General features: G+C 42.2%; 1 protein-coding gene across 1 annotated transcript in view; it reads right to left on the bottom strand.

The window, feature by feature from the left end:
- The window catches only part of LOC110287698 (uncharacterized), a 29,903-nt gene extending 7,843 nt beyond the window's left edge, over positions 1-22,060 (bottom strand). The window contains exons 1-2 of the mRNA XM_085831016.1: positions 21,961-22,060; positions 176-302 (exon numbers count right to left, since the gene is read on the bottom strand). Coding sequence (XP_085687142.1) covers positions 176-302; positions 21,961-21,963 — 130 coding nt within the window. The 5' untranslated portion in view covers positions 21,964-22,060. The remainder of the gene's footprint in view (positions 1-175; positions 303-21,960) is intronic.
- Positions 22,061-22,434: the final 374 nt, after the last annotated feature.

Here is a 22,434-nt window from a genome sequence, read left to right as displayed (position 1 = left end):
AATGTATGCCTTTAAATTTAGCAAAATTTAAGTTACTATCTTCAGTGAACCTTATAGTCATGCATGATTTATTCACCAAATCCTTCCTTCATTTTTATTGAAACTACAGAAGTGTATCAAAAGAAAAAACTGTTTTCTTGAATTTTAAATCAGGAAAGGGAATTCACAAATTTACCTAAAGCACTGAGATTCCTGTAGGTCTCCAACATGACATCTTTGTACAGCTTCTTCTGAGAAGGATCCAGCAAAGCCCACTCCTCTTGAGTGAAGTTCACATGCACGTCCTCATAAGTCACTGCATTCTAGAGCATCCCATAAACGTGTACAAAAGAAAGCACAACAGAAACAACATCGGGCATCTATTCTTCATAGGCAATGTGTTCATATAATTCTGGGGCCTGTCCCACTTATTTACTCACACCCAAGTTCTACTGTAACTACCAAGTCATATCAGAAGGAAACTTAATAATAAGGTTCGCCCCTGTCATTTCTTTTTTTTTCTTTTTTTTAAGAGTTATGTATTTCATATACGTGAGTACACTCATTGTTCTCATAGACATGTGAAATATGGATTAAGGTTACGGCAAAACCTCCTACTTGTGTTGCTGTCTTCAGACACACAAGATGAGTGCATCGAATCCCTATTATAGGTGGTTGTGAGACACCATGTGGTTGCTGGGAATTAAATTCAAGACCTCTTCAAGAACAATCAGTGTTCGAGGCCAGCCTGGTATACAAAGTGAGTGCCAAGACAGCCAGGGCTACACAGAGAAACCCTGTCTCGAAAAATCAAAAAAAAAAAAGAACAATCAGTGTTCTAAGCCCTGAGGCATCATTCTAGCCCTGTCACCCCTGTCATTTCTCAGCCCTTTGAATAGGATGTACCCTTTTTAAAAATGTCAATTACAAATATAAAGAGAAAAGGTCTACAAGAACAATAGTGTTTGGCACACACCAAAAAATTGTATTAATATTAACAATTACTATATATAAAAATCAATAAGCATGCTGGGTCTCTTGGCTTATGCCTTTAACAATGCAGTCAGAGCCAGGCAGGATGGTTCATGCCATTAATCTCAGGACTTGGGAGGCAGAGGCAGGCAAATATCTGAGTTAGAGGCAAGCCTGGAGTGAGTTCCAGGACAGCCAGGGCTATACAGAAAATTCCTGTCTTGAAAAACCAAACCAAAACAAACCAATGCAGTCAGGAGACATAGGCAGAAGACATTGAGTAGGATGTCAGTGTGATGTATACAATGAGTTCTAGGACAACCAAAGATACATAGGAAGACCCTGTATCTCCTGCCATAATTAACCAACCAAACCGGAAACCCAGAATGAACTCATGTGCTTTTATTTAAGTTCTTATTTAAAAAAAAAAAGATTTTATTTATTTATTTATTTCATATATATGTCACTGTAGCTTTCTTCAGACACATCAGAAGAGGGTATCAGATCCCATTACAGATGGTTGTGAACCACCATGTGCTGGGAATTGGACTCAGGATCTTTGGAAGAGCAGTCAGTGCTCTTACCTGCTAGCCATCTATCTAGCCCTTTACATAAAGTCTTTTGAGAGTGATACATACAATACAGTTCTGTATTCATCTTCTAGAACCCCAGGTACACCGGTCACACTTTAACACTAATAAGATGTCACCAAAAGGGAATATATGGTTTAGCAGTTCCACTTGGACATAAGAAGATATTGGCCGAGTTCCTGGGTGCCAGGTTACCGATGGTCCCAGTAACTGCAAGTGTTGGGGCACATGTTTTGTGCTCCTCACCTCTAATCCTATGATCCTGGAAGTGTTAGAGCACTTGGGAGTGGTGCTTCCTCTGCGTGTTGTGGGACAGGCTGTGGAATTTACACCCAATGTCCACTCATGGCACCAGTCTAGAGTGGAAGCAAGTTGATATATGCTTATCTCCTTGTACAAACCTCAAGTCCACTTGGATCAGGGACTGCCACATAAAACCAGATACACTGAAATTAATAGAAGAGAAAGTGGGGGAAGAAAATACTCATGTGGAGGGACTTGGCAAGAAGTGAGGAGTGGAAGGGAGGAAAAAGGGAACAGGACCAAGTATGTAAGGAGAGAGGGATGATTTACAGAGGATCAGGAATTTAAGCACACGTGTGTGTGTGTGTGTGTGTGTGTGTGTGTGTGTGTGTCTCGCATCTGCTCTTGACCAGCAAGAAGCACATGACCACCAGTTCTTCTAACAGCAGTTTATTCAGCAAGCTTCAGTCTTCATCTCTCTCCCTCTTCATCTCTCTCCCTTCATCTTTCTCCCCCGAATCCTGGGCCTCTCACTGTTATATACTCTCAGGCCCCATCCACTCACGGTAGGCCATGTCACCTCTCCAGGCACGTGGCTTCAGCCAATCTGGGCGGCAGGTGCAGGGGCGCATCTCCACCAAATATAGACTTGTTTACACCACCAGCTCTGCATCGGGCAGGCGCCATCTTTAAGGTATGGCTTGGGCAGCCTAAGGGGGAGGCTACAGCCTCCAATAGGTGTGTAGCAATGCAGAAGGGGGATCTGGGGGTAGCTACCAACAAGTCCTAGATGCTTGAAAGCAAAAGGCTCCCAGGACCTAACAGGGATGAGATTAGTTGAAATGCCCAACAAAGGAGGGGAGAATCATTAAAGACCATATCCAGAGGTTAGCAAGATCCCCAGTTGGAGGCTGGGGCCAACCACTCATCTTCAAATTCCTAACCCAGAATGGCTCCTGTCCAAAGGAAAGAAGGGGACAAAGTATGGAGCAGAGACTGAGGGAAAGACCATCCAGAGACTGCCCCACTTGGGAATCCATCTCCTATACAGACGCCAAACCCAGACACTACTGTGCATGCCAAGAAATGCTTGCTGACAGGAGCTTATTATACCTGTCTCTTTAGAGGTAATGCCAGAGTCTGACAAATACAGAGGCAGATGATCACAGGCAACCACTGGACTTAGCACAAGGACCACAATGGAGGAGTTAGAGAAAGGACTGAAACAGCTGAAGGGGTTTGCAACCCCATAGGAAGAACAACAATATCAACTAACCAGACCTTTCAGAGCTCCTAGGAACTAAACCACCAAACAAAGAGTACACATGTTGGCACCCATGGCTCCAGCCCTATCTGGAGCAGAGGATGGAATTGTCTGGCATCAACAGAAGGAGAAACCCTTGGTCCTGTGAAGGGTCCAAGCCCCAGTGTAATGGAATGCCAGTGCCATGAGATGGGAGTAGGTGGGTGGGAGGGGCAGTATCCTCATAGAACCAGGAGGAGGGAGTATGGGGAAAAAGGGGGTCCAGAGGGGAAATGGGGAAAGGGTATAACATTTGAATTGTTTTATGTATTTCAAATACACAAAATATCCAATTTAAAAAACAAAAAAACAAAAACCTCATTCCATTATTTGGAAATCTTATGATAGAAACTCAACTTCAAATATAAAAGCAAAAATCATGAGCAAACATTGTTTCCTGGCTTGCTCTCTTGCTTGCTCTCACTCATCCACACCAGGCCTACTCACTTAGCAATTCTTCCACACTCAGTGGATGAGCCTTCACTAGTCAAGAGTCAATACCACAATCTCTCACCAAGTTAGCAAACATCCATTCTGACTGTGTACTGCCTCAACTGTAGTTCTCTCAAATGATTGTAGGCTCTGAAATGCTGACAAATTAAGTAACTTAGGAGACAGACACAATAATATATGAAAAAAAATTTAAACGTCCCAATACCAAATCAGTCGCTAAAGGAATAAAAATCCAAACATTGATGACTGCAAGGACTGGAAAACACAGATTTTCTAAGAAAGGAGAAGAGGCAACCTTTTCAGGTCAAGAAGATAAAGCTAACACTGTTTCTCCACAAAAAGTTCCCAAACCAACAAAAACTCAAGGAACTGATAGTAAATTATCAGAAGAAAAAAAAAAAAGAGGTGAAGGTTTATTATTTCTTAGAGAAACAAGAGTATAATTAGATTTTAATTAATGAATCATACAAAATTGATGATAGCACAGAGAAAAGGAAACACAAACAGGCCTGTGAATCTAACATGGTCATTTAAATAAGAACTGCAAGATTATAATCAGAATGAAAATTACAAACTCAGTGGCCAGCACTCTTCCTGTTCATTCCTATTGTCTCCTTTGACAATAAATAATGTGAGATGGATTGGGAATGGAGGCTAATCCAAACAACTGAAGAGATTAAGCATTCTGATATTTTCAATTTGGAAGAAGTAGGGTTACTTACTAAAAACATCTCATTTATTATGTTAAGAAAAAAGGATATCTATTGGGATCACTTAGAATCCATGTTTTTCCTATGATTGATGATTAGATATTAAGTGTGTACTACATTTATGAAATGGAAACTCTAAAAAAATACAAAATCCCAGATTAAAAAACACTGTATGATTTCTATTATACACATAAACTTGCTTGATTTGCTTACCTTGCATTATAAGATATTAGCACCTTTGAAGACATGTCTGTCCCTATGTTCATGTGTATGATTTCATGTGAGAGAGGATGTTTTCCATGTATGTGTGAGTGGTACACCAGAGAAGAGGGTGTCAGACCTCCTGGATCTGGATTTGCAGGTAGTAAACATGGGTGTTGGTATCTGAATTCAGGTCACCCCAAGCAAAATGCTTCCTGAGTGACCTGCCCAGGTCACAGAGCCTTTTCTTGAAATAAAGGAAAAGACTCACACAGATTAATAAAAACAAAAATTTAAATTAATAAAGAAGTGAATAAATTAGTGCAGAGAACCTGAAGCTCAGTGTTTAGATGTGAATTATAGGACCAGGGTAGAGGCACGTGGACCATCCCTAGTAACTGTTATCTGAGACCCAATAATCATGGCTATCCCTACTGCTGAGTCTTCTACTGACCTTATACATACATGTTGTGTGTAGAGAACAAGCCAAGAATAAAATGCCCAAATATATTCAAGTCTTCATCAAAAGCTGTGAGGAATCTCAGCCAGGAAAAATTAGAGTTTCAATGATGTTAACTGTGATTGTATTTGCTTAGAAAAAAAAACAAACTCAAAATTCACAGGAAAAATAACTCAAAGTGACCCCTAAGTTGTTATATTTCTGCCCCTCCACCTACTTCTCATCTTTCTTCCATATAGAGAGGCCCCATTCTCTAGAGCTCCCTCTGAAAATGGAAGTGATCAGAAAGGTGGGCTATGGCTTTATAACTCCTCATAGGCTGTTGTGGTTTCAGTCAAACCCAGACCCTCTGATGCCCACACAAAAAACAAAGTTGAAGAATAATTTAATGTCTGCTTCCTGTCACATGACTTATGAAACAAAATGCAGAATCTGCCCTATTGACAGCTCAACACAATGAACACATCAAACACCTCTGTATCACAGAAACTCTCTTTGTACCATGGAACTGAATTTGCCTGAATCATGCCATTGGGACTGGTAGGAGTTGAAAGTTAAAAGGATTCTAATGAAGTAAGGCTCACAGATGATCAGCACCCCCATCCTACCAGTTCCTAAACTATTTGTAAAATGTATCCAATGAAACCGAAGTGTGGAATAGAACATTTAGAACTTCTACAAACCAGATCTCAAGTTTCCCTACCTGTCCTCAAATTGCATACCAAAAGACTCTGTGTGCACACTGGATAGTGATGGTATCAACACTATAGCATCCAATGGTGACAACTGCAAAGCCTCCCATCCCCAAGGAATTCACTGTCAAGGAGTAAAGAAAGCCATGTGATCAACCTAGATCAACACATGTATGAACAGAACAGTGTGGCTCATAGTCCATTCTAGTTCCAGCAGATTGGACTCTGATAGCTCTACCAATGTGCTCTTCCTGGTCTGGGGTCAGTTGTCCTTACCTTCTCCATGGTTAGGACTGTGGTCTTCCTCAGAACTCAAATGCATGTAGCTGAGGAGAATCCTAGAAGAACCTGCATGCTCTCTCCCACTGGTGTCCCTCATTAGCTTGGACCACCTACCTGGGCCTCAGAAACTTAGCATCTCCCCTACTGGAGGTTTACTGATCAAGGAACTAAGACAGGACAGGTCTCCTCAGATCCACCCTTCCATACAAGTCAATGAAGTCAATTCTTAAGAAAGCTCCACTTTATTTGTAATTAACCCCAAAAGGACAGAGACCTCAGAAAACACTCATGCATGGTCTTTTTTCCTTTTCATTGACCGACCAGCCATGGCACATCCTGGAATGTGTTTCAGGTCTATTGTTCAGGAACTGGGTGGCAGAGAAAGATTGAGTTTCCAAAGTAATTCTCAATTATACAGGATAAGTCAAGTCTGAGCCACAGAAGGTACTGCTATAAATATGGACAAATAAGCAAAAAAATTAGGAAAAAATTAAAAATATTATTGATTGGAAAATTTTGGAGAATTCAAACAAGTCAGGGTGTGGTTCTTTAAAAAATGAAATTTATAAATTAATGCCAAAAATGGACTTTGGGGAAAGATATATAACACACAGGTATACTGGCACTGACAAAGAACAGGCCATTTCCTGGCAGAGGCAATGACAAAGAACAGGCCATTCCCTGGCAGAGGCAATGGCATTAATAAAATACTTTTTTTTTTTTTTTTTTTTTGGTTTTCCGAGACAGGGTTTCTCTGTATTGCCCTGGCTGTCCTGGAGCTCACTTTGTAGACCAGGCTGGCATCGAACTCAGAAATCCGCCTGCCTCTGCCTCCCGAGTGCTGGGATTAAAGGCGTACGTCACCATGCCTGGCTAATAAAATACTTTTTGATCTTGCCCCTGTGTGGACTGGTAGTTGCTGAGTCCTGAAACCTGACACACACAGCTGCACCTAATGAGTGGCCTGTGTCTCAAAAATCTTAGCTGACTTAACCATGTCAATGAGCATCACTCACATCCACATAGGACAGTACCCTAACTGGAAATTCAGTATTCATTGGATCAACCTAAATACTTCAAATTGTACACCCACCAGTCTTGTGTGTTTATATTAAAATGTACAAATTCACATAGGCTAGGAAATCACAAGATCACCCAACCTGTGCAACTCAGGTCCTTCATATTGGTGAGCCCTCAGCTGAGTGCCTTAAACTTGAGTTAGTCTGAGATCTAGCTATTGCTTACTCTGTTTCACTCTGCACTGTACACTGGATACTGTTCCTCCTGTTCTGTTCTCAGGGCTGTGACAATGCTTCATGCAAATCCTTTCCCTGTTACTGCAACACACAGTTTATTCCAGGAGCCAAATGGGTAATATTAAAACTCTGTTGTGCTACTACCCTTTAACTTAGGAATTCAGAAACTTTAATCAAGAAGAAAGCAAGGCCATTGCCCTGGGAAACAACAGACTGGGATCAGGACCCTGTAAAGATATATACCTCCTGTTAGAAAAATGTGCCTGAAAGGCTGAAAATCCATCTGTTCTAGAATTAGTATGCCTTCCCAGGGAGGGAAACACTCAACACACAATTCAAAGATTAAGAAAAAAAAATCTCCCCTTCCCCTGGTGATTTCTGCCTGGACAGACTGACTGCTAGCTAGTCTGCTCTCCTGAAGACACCATATCCTGAGGCATCCCAGGAGATCTGCTTCACTTAAGCCTCTGACACCACAGCCAGAGACTTCCCAGGAGATCTGCTGCACACAGGACAATTGAACAGCTGATCACTAGTTTGTGTACTCCCCTGAACACAACACAATTTGAAGGTATCCCAGGGGTTCCTCTGTACACAGGGCAACTGGGCAACCAACATCACAGTTTGAAGACCTCCTGGGGCTCTGTAGCGTGCAGGGCAACTGACCCAATAGATTAAAAGCCTCCCTGGAGTTCTGCTGCACACAGGGAAAATGAAAGCACAGTCCACAGGCTTCCCATAGGACAACAGTTTGACTGCTCCTCTGAAGACCCAAAAGTCTGATGTCCTCCCTGGAGATCTACTGCAGCCAGGGCAACAAACAGATCAGGAGCTTCTCTGACCTTCTGAACCCAACTCCCACCCCCCAGTTGGAAGACCTCACATCCGGAGGTCTGTTATAGCTAGACCTACCAGGAGACCTGAAGTGACCCAGGAACAAAAGAGCAGACTACAGACAGACAACAGGGATTAAACAGATGGGGAGAGGCAAGTACAAGACCATAAAGAACAGAATATAGTCGGTGAACATCATCAGAACCCAGTCCTCCCACCAAGACAAGCCCTGAATACACCAACACACCTGAAAATCATGAAGCTGACCTAAAATCCTATCTAATGAAGATAATCGATTTCTTTAAGGAGGATACAAATAACTCACTGAAAGAAATTCAGGAAAACACAGGTAAACAGGTAAAAGCCCTTAAAAAGGAAACAATAAATCCCTTAAAGAAATACAGGAAAGCCGGGCGTGGTCGGTCATGCCTTTAATCCCAGCACCCCGGAGGCAGAGGCAGGAGGATTTCTGAGTTCCAGGCCCGCCTGGTCCTCAAAGTGAGTTCCAGAACAGCCAGGGCTATACAGAGAAACCCTGTCTCGAAAAAAGAAAAAAAAAAAAAAGAAAGAAAAGAAACACAGGAAAACACAATCAAACAGGTAAAGGAATTGCAGAAAGCACTCCAAGACCTAAAATTGGAAGTAGAAACAATAAAGAAAATACAAACCTGGGAATGGAAAACCTAGGAAAGAGGTCAGGCATTACTCATCGACAAACAAGAAAATACAGGAGATAGAAGAATCGCAGCTGTAGAAGATACTGACACAACCGTCAACGAAAATTCAAAACATATAAAACTCCTAATCAATACATCCAAGAAGCCAGGCAGTGGTGGTGCATGACTTTAATCCCAGCACTTGGGAGTAAGAGGCAGTCAGATTTCTCACTTAATCTACAAAGTGAGTCCCAGGATAGCCAGGGCTTTACAGATAAACCGTGTCTCGAGAAAAAACAAAACAAAACAAATCAATAAAAGAAAGAAACAAACAAAAATCCAAAACAACAGCATAAAATCATCCAGGAAATTCAGGACATAATGAAAAGACCAAGTCTAAGAATAATTGGAATAGTGGAGAATGTAGATGGCAAGCGCAAAAGATCTCAAAAGCATCTTCAACAAAATCATAGAAGAAAACTTCCCCAACCTAAAGACAGAGATGGCTGTTAAAGTAAAAGAAGCCTATAGAACACCTCCCCCCCCAAAAAAAAGGGACCTAAAAAAAATCCTCTCATCATGTAATAATCGAAACACTAAACACATAGAAGAAAGAAAGAATATTGAAAGCTACAAGGAAAAATGGCCAAGTAACACACAAAGGGAGACCTATCAGAATTATACCAGACTTCTCAACAGAGACTATGAAAGCCAAAAGTGCCTGGTCAGAGGTCACACAGACTCTAAGAGAACACAAATGCCAGCCCAGGCTACTATACCCAGTGAAATGCTCAATCAACATAGATTGGAGAAATCAAAATATTCCAGGACAAAACCAAATTAAAACAGTATCTATCTACCAATCTAGCCCTACAGAGTATCCAGAAGTAAAACTCCTACACAAAGAAGGTACCCACAACAAAGAAAACACAGATATTAAGCCTCTTGCAACAAAGCCAAAAGGAAAGAACCACAAGCCCATGAAGCCACCTACAAAAACAAATATAACAGGATCCAACAGTCATCTGTCTTTAATATCTCTCAATATTAATGAACTCTACTCTTCTATAAAAAGGCATACGCTAACAGACTGGATTTGCATGCAAGATCTAACATTTTGTTGCATACAAGAAGCATACCTAAATAACAAAGACAGACTCTATCTGAGAGTAAAATGATAGAAAAATGTCTTCCAAGCAAATGGTCCCAAAAAACAAGCTGGAGCTGCTATCCTACTATCCAATAAAATACACTTTTAACCAAAAGTTATATAGCATGATGAGGAAAAACACTTCATATTTATCAAAGAGAAAATCCACCAAGAGAAAGACTCAGTTCTAAACATCTATGCTCCAAATACAAGGGCAAATTCAAATAAGAAACTTTACTAAAGCTCAAAAGACACATTAAATCCCACACATAATAGTGTGAATCTTCAACAGTCCACTCTCACCAACCCATTGAAACAGAAACTAAACAGAAACACACTGAAAGCAATAGAGGTTATGAACCCAAAGGATTAACAGATATTTACAGAAGAACATTTCACCTAAAACAAAAGAATACACCTTCTTCTCAGTGCCTCATGGTACCTCCTCCACAATCGACCATATAATTCATCACAAAGCAGGTCTCAACAGATACAAGAAGACTGGAATAATCTCATGCATCCTATCAGATCACCAAGGCATGAGGCTGCTAGGTCTGGGTTCACTCAGAGAAGATGCACCAAACCCTCAAGAGACTGAGGCCCCAGGAAGTTTAGAGCTTTGGTGGGAGGTGGGAGGGCATCCTAGGAGAGACAACGGGAAAGGAAGGAGGTATAGGATGTGGAACAGTCTGAGGGTGGACCAGAAGGGGAATAAGATCTGGAGTGTAAAAAGGAAAAAAAAAAAGAGAAAAAGAAAAAAATCTCTGTGAAAATAGTATGTATCTAGCTTTAGTTAAAGCTAAAAGAGGAGCCAACCTAGAGAGATTTTCCATTATTCTCCATGTGTTGCTATCCTTAACTCTTCTTTAGGTTCTCACCCCAGGTTATAATGTGAACAGTTTAACAATGGACTGAACACCACTGGGGATCTGGCCAGCCTCTTAGGCAGACGGGAGATTAACATAGCAGGATATTCCAGACTCATTTCTTTTTTGTTTGTTTGTTTGTTTTTCGAGACAGGGTTTCTCTGTGTAGCCCTGGCTGTCCTGGCACTCACTTTGTAGACCAGGCTGGCCTTGAACTCAGAAATCCGCCTGCCTCTGCCTCCCAAGTGCTGGGATTAAAGGCGTGCGCCACCACGCCCGGCTTCAGACTCATTTCTTAAGTACACCAATTCCCTGAAGCATCAGGTCAGTCTGCACTGGCAGAATCCTAAGTGGAAAGTCTCAGACGAGGCCAAAGATAGGAAAAAATAGGAGGTAGAAAGGATAAAAGCTGGGGTGGGGGAGCAATGGCATCGTGTACACTACCTACAAGGAAATGGAAAGATGGGAGACTTCCATGCAGTCAGGAGAAACTAGCATACAATGGGACAAAGGAAGAATCTAATCAAACACTGCTGCTCAAGGAGAACACAAGTAATCTCATCAATATCACTGCGCATGCCTACGGAGGTCTGTGATTGACATCATCAGCCCTATGTGGTAGGAACTATTAGATTCTCAGGATAAGAAACCACCCCTCTCCACAGGCTCTGGCCCCAGACCATTACCAGCTCTTCCAAGAATATACCTGGTTTTAGGGAAGGAGCTCTTTTTCTCTGTTTCTTTGTCAATACCTCATGGCCTTAGGGAAAGATCCCAATGCCTAGGCCACACGCTGTTAGAGGCCCAACCAAGAACGTTGCTGAGTTTGAGAAGAAGCTATGTCATTCTCCATCTATGAAGGCCTCAGGGATAGCCTTGCTTGATCAGGACAGTCCTCACCACAACAGTGTTTTTCCTTTCCAAATGGTGTTGACAGATGTCTTGACCATGTGGCAGAACTATGCTTTTTCAAGAAAAAAAAAATGGTCCTTTATGGCACACTAGGCCTTAGTGTTGGTTGTGAGCCTGCAATACTTCATTGAGCAGCTTGTTAAAGGGCTGGTCTGTGACCTGGGAAAGGGCCTATTTGTTAATCAGGGTTGTCTCCTTTGTTATGACCTGGAGCAATATTTCCCCACAATGCTGATGAACAACCCCATGTATCCTAGCATCATAGTCTCTCAGATGCCTGGTTACCATACTACTTCTCTGTGGGTGTTTAGGAGGCAGTCCCTCCCTCAACTAAATGTGACTTCCCATTTTCTTATTATTGGAAAGTCTTTTCAATCAGAGATTCTACTCTATGCTTCTTATCACAGCATAAATTTGGAGTTCATGAGTTGGGTTTACAACTGCCACAAGATTAACTCCAAATGGATCTTTAAATGGCGGCCAGGGTACAATATTTAGAAGATACCAGAGAATCTCGGACTCTCCGAATTTGGCATCTTGCTAAGGATGTTTCTACATGGCAAGCCCTTGCTTCAAATGCTTTGTGCAGATGAAGCTCCCATAATGAAGTTGTTAAGATGCCACCACTGAGTACATCTAGTGCCTAAGACCTCAAGAATTGCACAGCTGGCTGTTACTTTCCACCTAACCCAGGGGAGAGCCCACTATCAGGATTCCTGCTTCTCACCCCACTGCTCCTTTAGGTTAGTGGCAGTGGTCACATGCTCACCATGATGAGACTTAGTAGCTCGCCTACACTCTTCAAAGGCACCCAGCCTCAGAGGTCAAAGTACATCACAGCAACCATAGAAGCCTGCTTTACTATGCTGCTGAACCTGCAACAGGGAACAAAGCATCTGGAAGAGGCCTCCTCTTCGTCTGGTTGGATGGTTTTACAGGAGGCCCTGATTGGCCAATGACAAGAGCACTGGCCTTAAGAATAGACTGTGCTGAAAGCTTGCCTCTTAGGGCTTCCTACCCCAGGAAATCAGTCCAGGACTTCACACTTTTCAGATTTGCAAAATCTTTGTTTCAGTATTACATGTGCCTGTCCTCCAAAAGCCGAGCTTTCTGTTACCAGCACTGAGCACAAATATCTTCTCCCTCCATTTCGTAATCCTCCCCCTCTCCTCTTCCTCCTGCTGTTCCTCCTCCACTTCCTAATCCTCCTCCTCCCCTCTTGCTCCTGTTCCTCCTCCTCCTCTATTTCCTCCTCCTCCTCTTCATCCTATTGTTCTTCCTCATCATCATATCTCCCGAATGTTCCTCCACCCCTCCTCTTCCTCCCGCTCCTCTTCATCCTTTTCTTCTTCTCCCTGCCCTGCTCTGACTCTCTTCCTCTTACTAGAATCCAGATGGGTAGCTTGCACAGTTCATTATTCATCTTGGTGCAGAGTGAACTGTATGAACCACATGCAGAATGGTTCCATGCATATTATCAATAAATGCGTCATTTTAAGATATAAAATGTGATATTTGTTTTTGTGATTTTGCACTGATCTCAGGAATACTGCAGCTAATATTCACCTATTACATATTGAAAGGGTGGAAAAATCACTGAACACCCCAGATCAGACAATATGCAAAAAGAAAAAGCACTCATTCTGGAGAAACAACCAGCATTCTTTGAAATGGCGACCCCAGACAAAGGTATGAGGACCTCCTTATAGGAAACAGGTGGAACCCTCAAGAAGGATAGTGTAGTCTAAAATTTCATTGGTAGGGCTAGGGGTCACAGGTTGTCAGTGATCTGCATTCCTATGTCATGAACTTTTAACCATATGATGAAACAGGGCTGCCCAGCCCAGATGGACCATTCTCAGATCGTTCCCCATTTCTGTAGATATCCCCAGTCTGGTCTCTGGAAGGGGGTTCTACCATATTCTTCTGGATCTTATGGTCTGTTCCTAAACCTGGTGTCTTATGACTTACTTTTGGGATTTTCAGTTTATTTCTTAAGCTGGCACCTTTTTGAAATAAGGATTAGTCCTCAAATGGCAACAAAAGGGCTCCTTAGATAGAGAAAAATAGGGTTTATCTTGCCCTTTCAATATGATTCTCCAGACAACCCTGGGAGAAAAGCAGGAAGTGAGGAAATGGATTCCAATCACTGTGGAGCACTACTGTTAGCCAGCACATCTTCCTGAGTGAAAAGGTGAAAAAACATCTGTATTATTAAAGAATTTCCACTTGAACAGAACTGATAGTATGGATCTCCCTTTGTATGTAGAAAGTGGATATATAAGAATGGCTCGCAGAATGTGGTCCAACTAGGAAACTAACTGGAAATGGAAAGTTGAAGGATACAGTAGTGCCTGTATGTCTCAACTGGCCTTCCGCATATACCTTGATTCCAAAGATGGAACCTCTAATGCTAGAAAAATCAACTGATCTCTCTTGCCAGATTATGGCAAACAGAAAAAGAGAGGGAGCGAGCATCTTCAATATCCTTTATAAATGTAGGATGCTCTCTTTAAGCTCTCACCTTTCTACTCTCCCTCCCTTCCCCTTTCTCTCTATGTGTCCATGGCTGGTCTCACTCTTTCTATTTTCTCTTTCTCCCTGTCTTTCTACAATAAAACTCTAAAACCATAGACTGTCTCTGCTCATCAAGACCTGCTGTGCTTGAACGATGGGATAGGCTTTCTCCTAAAGAGCTGCATCTAACCTCCAGCTGGAAGGCCTTCTTGCACTCTGGACTAAAGACTCTCACCAGTGTGGGAAGCACCCAGTGCCCCCTCTCCCTCTGCCCTCTCCTCCCTTAGGCCCTGGGGATGACTGAGCAGCTCCTGAGCCCCCATTTTGTTCTCAGCTCTTCCATGGTGTCCAGCAGTGTCTGGGATGCTGGAGAATGAGAACCTGTTATCTCTGGCCTCAGTGATGCCCAGAGACCTCGGACTGCCCCTTGTCTACCACCCAGCAGACTGGGTTCCGTGGCTTCCCACAGCCAGACACCAACCTGGGCCATGTGGAAAGCATGAGGCAGTCCTCCCACGTCTGCCGGCCCAGAGCACCGAACTCTGGCAGGACGCAGGTTTTCTCTCACTCCCTTTATTCCCCCAAGCCTGCTGCCCCAAATCTATGATCAATGTTCCACTCAGGAACGCCACATAAAAACTGATCAGTGCATATTCAAAAGATGCATTGTGCTTTGATTTAAATCCACCAAATAAAACTCATCTAAAGAAGTGAAAAAAAAAAAAATAAAAATAAATGTAGGATGCTACCAGAAGCTGTGGCCTAGATTAAACAATGTTTTTGTCAATTCAAAAGCTCCAGAATAAAGAAGGGTTCTCCCTAGCCAGGCCTACTACACTGTTTCCCCAGTAGGGATCATGATAAACTCCCTTATCTTCTGGTGTGAATGCATAAGCTATGCCCTTCATGCAAATCCTGTTCCTCTTACTATAATAAAAAGTTGATTACATACATGACTCAGCCAGTAATTTAAAAACACAGTGGTGGTAGAGATTTAGACTTAAGTATTTAATTGGTTTAGTCAATAGGAGCTCAATGTTATTGTACTGGGAAAAAACAGAGCGGAATGAATGCTACCTGACTCAACATAGGAAAGCTTCTATCAGAAACATTATTTAAAGCCTGGAGGTACAGCTGGTGTGGAATTAACATCTTCCCCAGGGAGAGATCACTTATTCAGCTCGGGCTGATGCCCAAAGAAGACCCAGCCTAGGAAACAGTATAAATTTCACATATGGTGTCATCAATAAGTCCTTTTAGGTTCAGCCCCCAAGTTATACTTTGAACACTTTAATGGGGGACAGGACCTTGCAAGTTTAGCCACTGAGGCTGATGGAGATTTACAGAGCAAAACTATCTTCTAGTCGATAATGTAAGATCTAGAAAAGAGTTGTAAAAGATAGATCCATGCCACAACTCTCCCCTACATAAAGGACAGAGAACACAAATACAGAAAATATCAAGGAAACATCACCTAACAGCACTGTAGTTAAGGTTCCAATATGAACATGCCTGCTGATCTTTTCTAACCTCAGAATAAGACTGTTTGAAGATTCTGCCCCATCCACCCACCCATCCATCCACCCATCCACCCATCCATCCATCCATCCATCCATCCATCCATCCATTCATTCATTCATCCAAGGCAACTTTTTAAAGTGTTTAACTTGGGGCTGGAGAGATGGCTCAGCACATCTGACCACTGGTTCTCACCCAGCCAAGGGAAGTGTCCACTTCCCCATCTTCAAATGTTCATGGCCCTGCTCTTTCAGGTTAGAGGCAGCAGTCACAGGCTCACCATAGAGCTGAACCTCCAGTATGGCAGATAGTACTCAGAAGAACCCTCCTATTTTCCTGATTGGCCTGCCCGGATGCCCTGATTGGCCAGTGATTCTTGAGTGGCATAAGCATGCTCCTTAGGGTTAGAATGTGCTGAAGGCACACAGTATACACCTTCAAGCTCAGGATTCTAGTTCAGGAACTCTGAAAGTACTGTAGTCACAGCCCAGAAAGGGACAGGACCAAAGGAAGTAGATAACTTCGCTGCTTTGACAGTATGTAATATTAAGAATGAACAGTGAGGGCTGGCGAGATATCTCAGCGGGTAAGAGCACTGACTGTTCTTCCGAAGATCATGAGTTCAAATCCCAGCAATCACATGGTGACTCACAACCACCAGTAATGAGATCTGATGCCCTCTTCTGGTATGTCTGAAGTCAGCTACAGTGTACTTATGTATAATAATAAATAAATCTTAAAAAAAAAAAGAAAAGAATGAACAGTGAGGTAATCAATTGTAGACCATTGCCAAGAGTCTGACAGGCCCAGTTTTTGGGTCCACACACCAGGCAATCAAGAATCTGAATAAAAATTTGAACTTACTGTGAAACCAAGATACTACATGTGTCCTACGAAATACATTGTACTACCAAATTTAGGTAATACAATGTGGCCCATCCACTCAGAGGAGAAGGGGAGGGGGGACTGGAGGAAGAATTGCAGGGTGGGGGGGTGACTGGGAGGAAGGCAGTGTGCAGGATGTAAATTGAAATCAACCAAGTGTAAACAAGAAGAACTATTCAAAGAATTAACCAGACAAGGAGTTGGTTCTTTGAGAAAATCAACAAGATAGATAAACCCTTAGCTAGACTCACTAGAGGGCACATCCTAATTACCAAAATCAGAAATGAAAAGGGAGACATAGCAACAGATCCTGAGGTAATCCAAAACACCATCAGATCCTTCTACAAAAGGCTATACTCAACAAAACTGGAAAACCTGGACGAAATGGACAAATTTCTAGACAGATACCAGGTACAAAAGTTAAAGCAGGATCAAGTTAACGATCTAAACAGTCCCATATCCCCCAAAGAAATAGAAGCAGTCATTAATAGTCTCCCAGCCAAAAAAAGCCCAGGACCAGATGGGGTTAGTGCAGAGTTCTATCAGACCTTCAAAGAAGATCTAATTCCAGTTCTGCACAAACTATTCCACATAAAAAAGTAGAAGGTACTCTACCCAACCCACTATATGAAGCCACAATTACTCTGATACATAAACCACAGAAAGATCCAACAAAGATAGAGAACTTCAGACCAATTTCCCTTATGAATATCGATGCAAAAATACTCAATAAAATTCTCGCTAACCGAAGTCAGGAACACATTAAACCAATCATCCATCCTGACCAAGTAGGTTTTAATTCTAGGGATGGCTTAATATACGGAAATCCATCAACGTAATCCATTATATAAACAAACTCAAAGACAAAAACCACATGATCATCTCCTAAACGCAGAGAAAGCATCTGACACCCATTCATGATAAAAGTCTTGGAAAGATCAGGAATTCAAGGCCCATACCTAAACATGATAAAAACAATCTACAGCAATCCAGTAGCCAACATCAAAGTAAATGGTGAGAAGGTAGATGCAATCCCACTAAAATCAGGGACTAGACAAGGCTGCCCACTTTCTCCCTACCTCTTCAACATAGTACTTGAAGTCCTAGCCAGAGCAATTCGACAACAAAAGGAGATCAAGGGGATACAAATTGGAAAAGATGAAGTCAACATATCACTTTGTGCAGATGATATGATAGTATATATAAGTGACCCTAAAAAATTCCACCAGAGAACTCCTAAACCTGATAAACAGCTTCGGTGAAGTAGCTGGATATAAAATTAACTCAAAAAGGGAATGGCCTTTCTCTACACAGAGAATAAACAGGCTGAGAAAGAAATTAGGGAAACAACACCCTTCTCAATAGTCACAAATAATATAAAATATCTTGGCGTGACTCTAACTAAGGAAGTGAAAGATCTGTATGATAAGAACTTCAAGTGTCTGAAGAAGGAAATTAAAGAAGATCTCAGAAGATGGAAAGATCTCCCGTGCTCATGGATTGGCAGGATCAACATTGTAAAAATGGCTATCTTTCCAAAAGCAATCTACAGATTCAATGCAATCCCCATCAAAATTCCAACTCAATTCTTCAACGAATTAGAAAGAGCAATCTGCAAATTCATCTGGAATAACAAAAAACTTAGGATAGCAAAAACTCTTCTCAAGGATAAAAGAACCTCTGGTGGAATCACCATGCCTTACCTAAAGCTGTACCACAGAATAATTGTGATTAAAAATGCATGGTACTGGTATAGCGAAAGACAAGTAGACCAATGGAATAGAATTGAAGACCAAGAAATGAACCCACACACCTATGGTCACTTGATCTTTGACAAGGGAACAAAAACCATCCAGTGGAAAAAAGACAGCATTTTCAACAAATGGTGCTGGCACAAATGGTGGTTATCATGTAGAAAGAAGAATGCGAATTGATCCATTCCTATCTCATTGTACTAAGGTCAAATCTAAGTGGATCAAGGAACTCCATCCACATAAAACCAGAGACACTGAAACTTATAGAGGAGAAAGTGGGGAAAAGCCTCGAAGATATTGGCACAGGGGAAAAATTCCTGAATAGAACAGCAATGGCTTGTGCTGTAAGATCGAGGATTGACAAATGGGACCTCATGAAACTACAAAGCTTCTGCAAGGCAAAAGACACCGTCAATAAGACAAAAAGACCACCAACAGATTGGGAAAGGATCTTTACCTATCTTAAATCAGATAGCGGACTAATATCCAATATATATAAAGAACTCAAGAGGGTGGACTCCAGAAAATCAAATAACCCCATTAAAAAATGGGGCTAGGAATTAAACAAAGAATTCTCACCTGAGGAATACCGAATGGCTGAGAAGCACCTGAAAAAATGTTCAACATCCCTAATCATCAGAGAAATGCAAATCAAGACAACCCTGAGATTCCATCTCACACCAATCAGAATGGCTAAGATCAAAAATTCAGGTGACAGCAGATGCTGGCGAGGATGTGAAGAAAAAGGAACACTCCTCCATTGTTGGGGGATTGCAAGCTTGTACAACCATTCTGGAAATCAGTCTGGCGCTTCCTTAGAAAATTGGACATAGTACTACTAGAGGATCCCGCAATACCTCTCCTGGGCATATATCCAGAAGATGTCCCAACTCATAAGAAGGACACATGCTCCACTATGTTCATAGCAGCCTTATTTATAATAGCCAGAAACTGGAAAGAACGCAGATGCCCCTCAACAGAGGAATGGATACAAAAAATGTGGTACATTTACACAATGGAGTACTACTCAGCTATTAAAAAAATGAATTTATGAAATTCCTATGCAAATGGTTGGACCTGGAGGGCATCATCCTGAGTGAGGTAACACAATCACAAAAGAACTCAAATAATATGTACTCACTGATAAGTGGATATTAGCCCAGAAACCTAGGATACCCAAGATATAAGATACAATTTGCAAAACACATGAAACTGAAGAAGAACGAAGACCAAAGAAAGCGTGGACACTTTGCCCCTTCTTAGAATTGGAAACAATCACCCATGGAAGGATTACAGAGACAAAGTTTGGAGCTGAGAGAAAAGGATGGACCATCTAGAGACTGCCATATCCAGGGATCCATCCCATAATTAGGCTCCAAACAATGACAGCATTGCATACACTAGCAAGTGTTTGCTGCAAGGACCCTGATATAGCTGTCTCTTGTGAGACTAGGCCGGGGCCTAGCAAACACAGAAGTGGATGGATCACAGGACCCCCAATGGAGGAGCTAGAGAAAGTATCCAAGGAGCTAAAGAGATCTACAACTCTGTAGGTGCAACATTATGATCTAACCAGTACCCCGGAGCTCTTGACTCTAGCTGCATATGTATCAAAAGATGGCCTAGTCGGCCATCACTGGAAAGAGAGGCCCATTGGACACGCAAACTTTATATGCCCCAGTACAGGGGAACGCCAGGGCCAAAAAAATGGGAATGGGTGGGTAGAGAAGTGGGGGGGAGGGTGTGGGGGACTTTTGGGATAGCATTGGAAATGTAATTGAGGAAAATATGTAATTAAAAAAATATATATATAAAAAAGAATGAACAGTGAGTTAATCAATTATTCAATTGTAGACCATTGACAAGAGTCTGACGGGCCTATTTTTTGGGTCCACACACCAGGCAATCAAGAATCTGAATAAAAATTTGAACTTACTGTGAAACCAAGATACTACATATGAGTCCTACGAAATACATTGTACTACCAAATCTAGGTAATACAATGTGGCCCATCCACTCAGAGAAGGGGAGGGGGGACTGGAGGAAGAATTGTGGGAGGGGGGTGACTGGGAGGAAGGCAATGAGCAGGATGTAAATTGAATAAAGAGAAATCGATTTATTAAAAAGCAGGGGAGTGTTTTTATAGTCAGGCTCAAGGCCTAGGTACATAGCATGTGCTTACAAATGTGGAATCTTTTTCAGTTAGTAACTTAGTTCACTATCACAGTTAACAGAACACACCAGGAATGCTGGAACACATTTCTGATGAGGATATAACAAAACTACAAATAAAGAACAAGTTACAAAAAAAAAAAAAAAAAAGAAGAAGAAGGTGCCTTTTAACTTGGAATCTAATTTAAACCTTAATATTAATTTGTAAAAGAAAGAAAAACTGGAGTCTGCAAGCCTATCACAAACACAATTTTGATTACTTCCTGTGTTTGAGACTGGGTCTAATTCAGATGCCCAGCTGACTTTGATTCCCTAATCACACTACAATGTATAATACATATTAAAAGTATAATAGATAGCAGAATGTATGCGCCTTTGAGCAAATATCCCTAGCATCAGAATCTTCTATAAAAGAGAAAGCTGAGAAGTCATTTGGTGTTGGTCTGGTTATTGGTAAAGGAGAGTGATTTTGAAAAATTGCAGGCTATTCCCTGGCAGAGATAATGACATAAGAAGATAAAGTTAGGCCAGGTAGTGGTGGTGCACGCCTTTAATTTCAGCACTTGGAAGAGGCAGGATGTTCTCTGAGTTCGAGACCACTCTGGTTACAGAGTGAGTTCCAGGCCAGCAAGAGCTATACAGAAGAACCCTGTCTCAAAAAAATCCAAAAAACAAAACAAAAAACAAAAAAAACACCAAAAAAGGAAGATACAGTTAGATCTCACCCCTATGTGCAATGTTAGCTGCGGAGAGATGTAACCTAACACACAGCTTCTCAACACTCTGAGCTGAAGTAACTGTGCAAGTGGATTGGACATATCTGCAAAGGAGTCCCCTCTAGTTGGAAATTCAATATACATTGGATCAAACTAACCTCCCAAAAGTTTATGAATTTGAATTATGAATTTATGTGAATTTATCCATATTTGCTTGTGTAAAAGTCTTTCCTTCTGTGAGGGTGACTCTCTTCTCCTGGTTTAAGAGAAGTTTATTGCTCCAAACTTCCCCCAAGCTTAGCAAGCAAGAGGCATCTGGACAAGAGGGAAAGGCTCTAGCAATGACTCCTTTCCTTAATCACCCACTCCCTTTCCTTGAAGAACTTTCATAGGAAACTTTTTAGAAGAACTTGGAAATAAAGATTAAAGACATATTTAAAAGTACCCCACTTTTCTTCCTGTGACTTCAACTAACAGCTGGAAGTTGGAGCAGCCCAGTTTCTATGGAGATAGAACAAAAGCTACTCAATCCCCTGCTGTTTTTAGAGGAAGCGCTGAAGACCAGAGATTGCAGCGCCCAGCCTTGCCTCAGAGGAACTCAGGCAGGTCAGCTTCAGCAGCAAAGCGACTGAGACTTAAGATAGGCAAACGTCTTAATACTAAACAGCAACCCTAAACGTCTCTGAACACCAAGTCTTCTCACCTCAGAAACTCTTCCCCTTCAACTGCCTCAAGAGGAACCAAGAACGGCCAGGTCTGGTCCCCTGCATCCCATCACCCTGACTCCAGCTGCTTAATGCCCTGCTCCTTCCCGTTAAGGGCAGTGGTCACACGCTCACCATGTCGCCACGTCGTAGATCGCTGGCAATTCCCTAAGGCCCCTGTCAGCAGAGATCAAAACACATCAGTCCAAGACTTCAGTCAGCTCGCAACCGAGAGGAACAGAGAGCGGGGTGGGGGGCGGGGGCGGGGGGGGGGGGGGAAACAAGGTACACGGAAGAACACGCCTCTACTGCTATTGGCGGGCCTATCCAGAGGCCCTGATTGGTTAATACGTCTTGATTGACATGAACACCTCCCTTAGGGTTAAGGTGCACTGAAGGCACACAGCATAGGGCTTCCCAGATCGGGTTTCTTATCCAGGAGCTGACCCTTTTCAGATCTGCAAGACTTTCTTTCAGCCCTGTCCTCCAATAGTCTATCTTTCTGTCATCCAGAACTCAGCAGGAATTTCTTCTTCCTGCTCCTCCAAGGCCGCCAGCGGTTCTCCTCCTCCTCGCTCCGCCCCCTCCTCCACCAAGGAATCAAGAGCC

Source organism: Mus caroli, unplaced genomic scaffold (assembly GCF_978045245.1).
Source record: "Mus caroli unplaced genomic scaffold, Mus_caroli_1 scaffold_15, whole genome shotgun sequence".
In the NCBI taxonomy this organism is placed as follows: Eukaryota; Metazoa; Chordata; class Mammalia; order Rodentia; family Muridae; genus Mus; species Mus caroli.
Note: the sequence above shows the minus strand (reverse complement) of the source record. Positions and strands in the feature narration are given on the sequence as shown.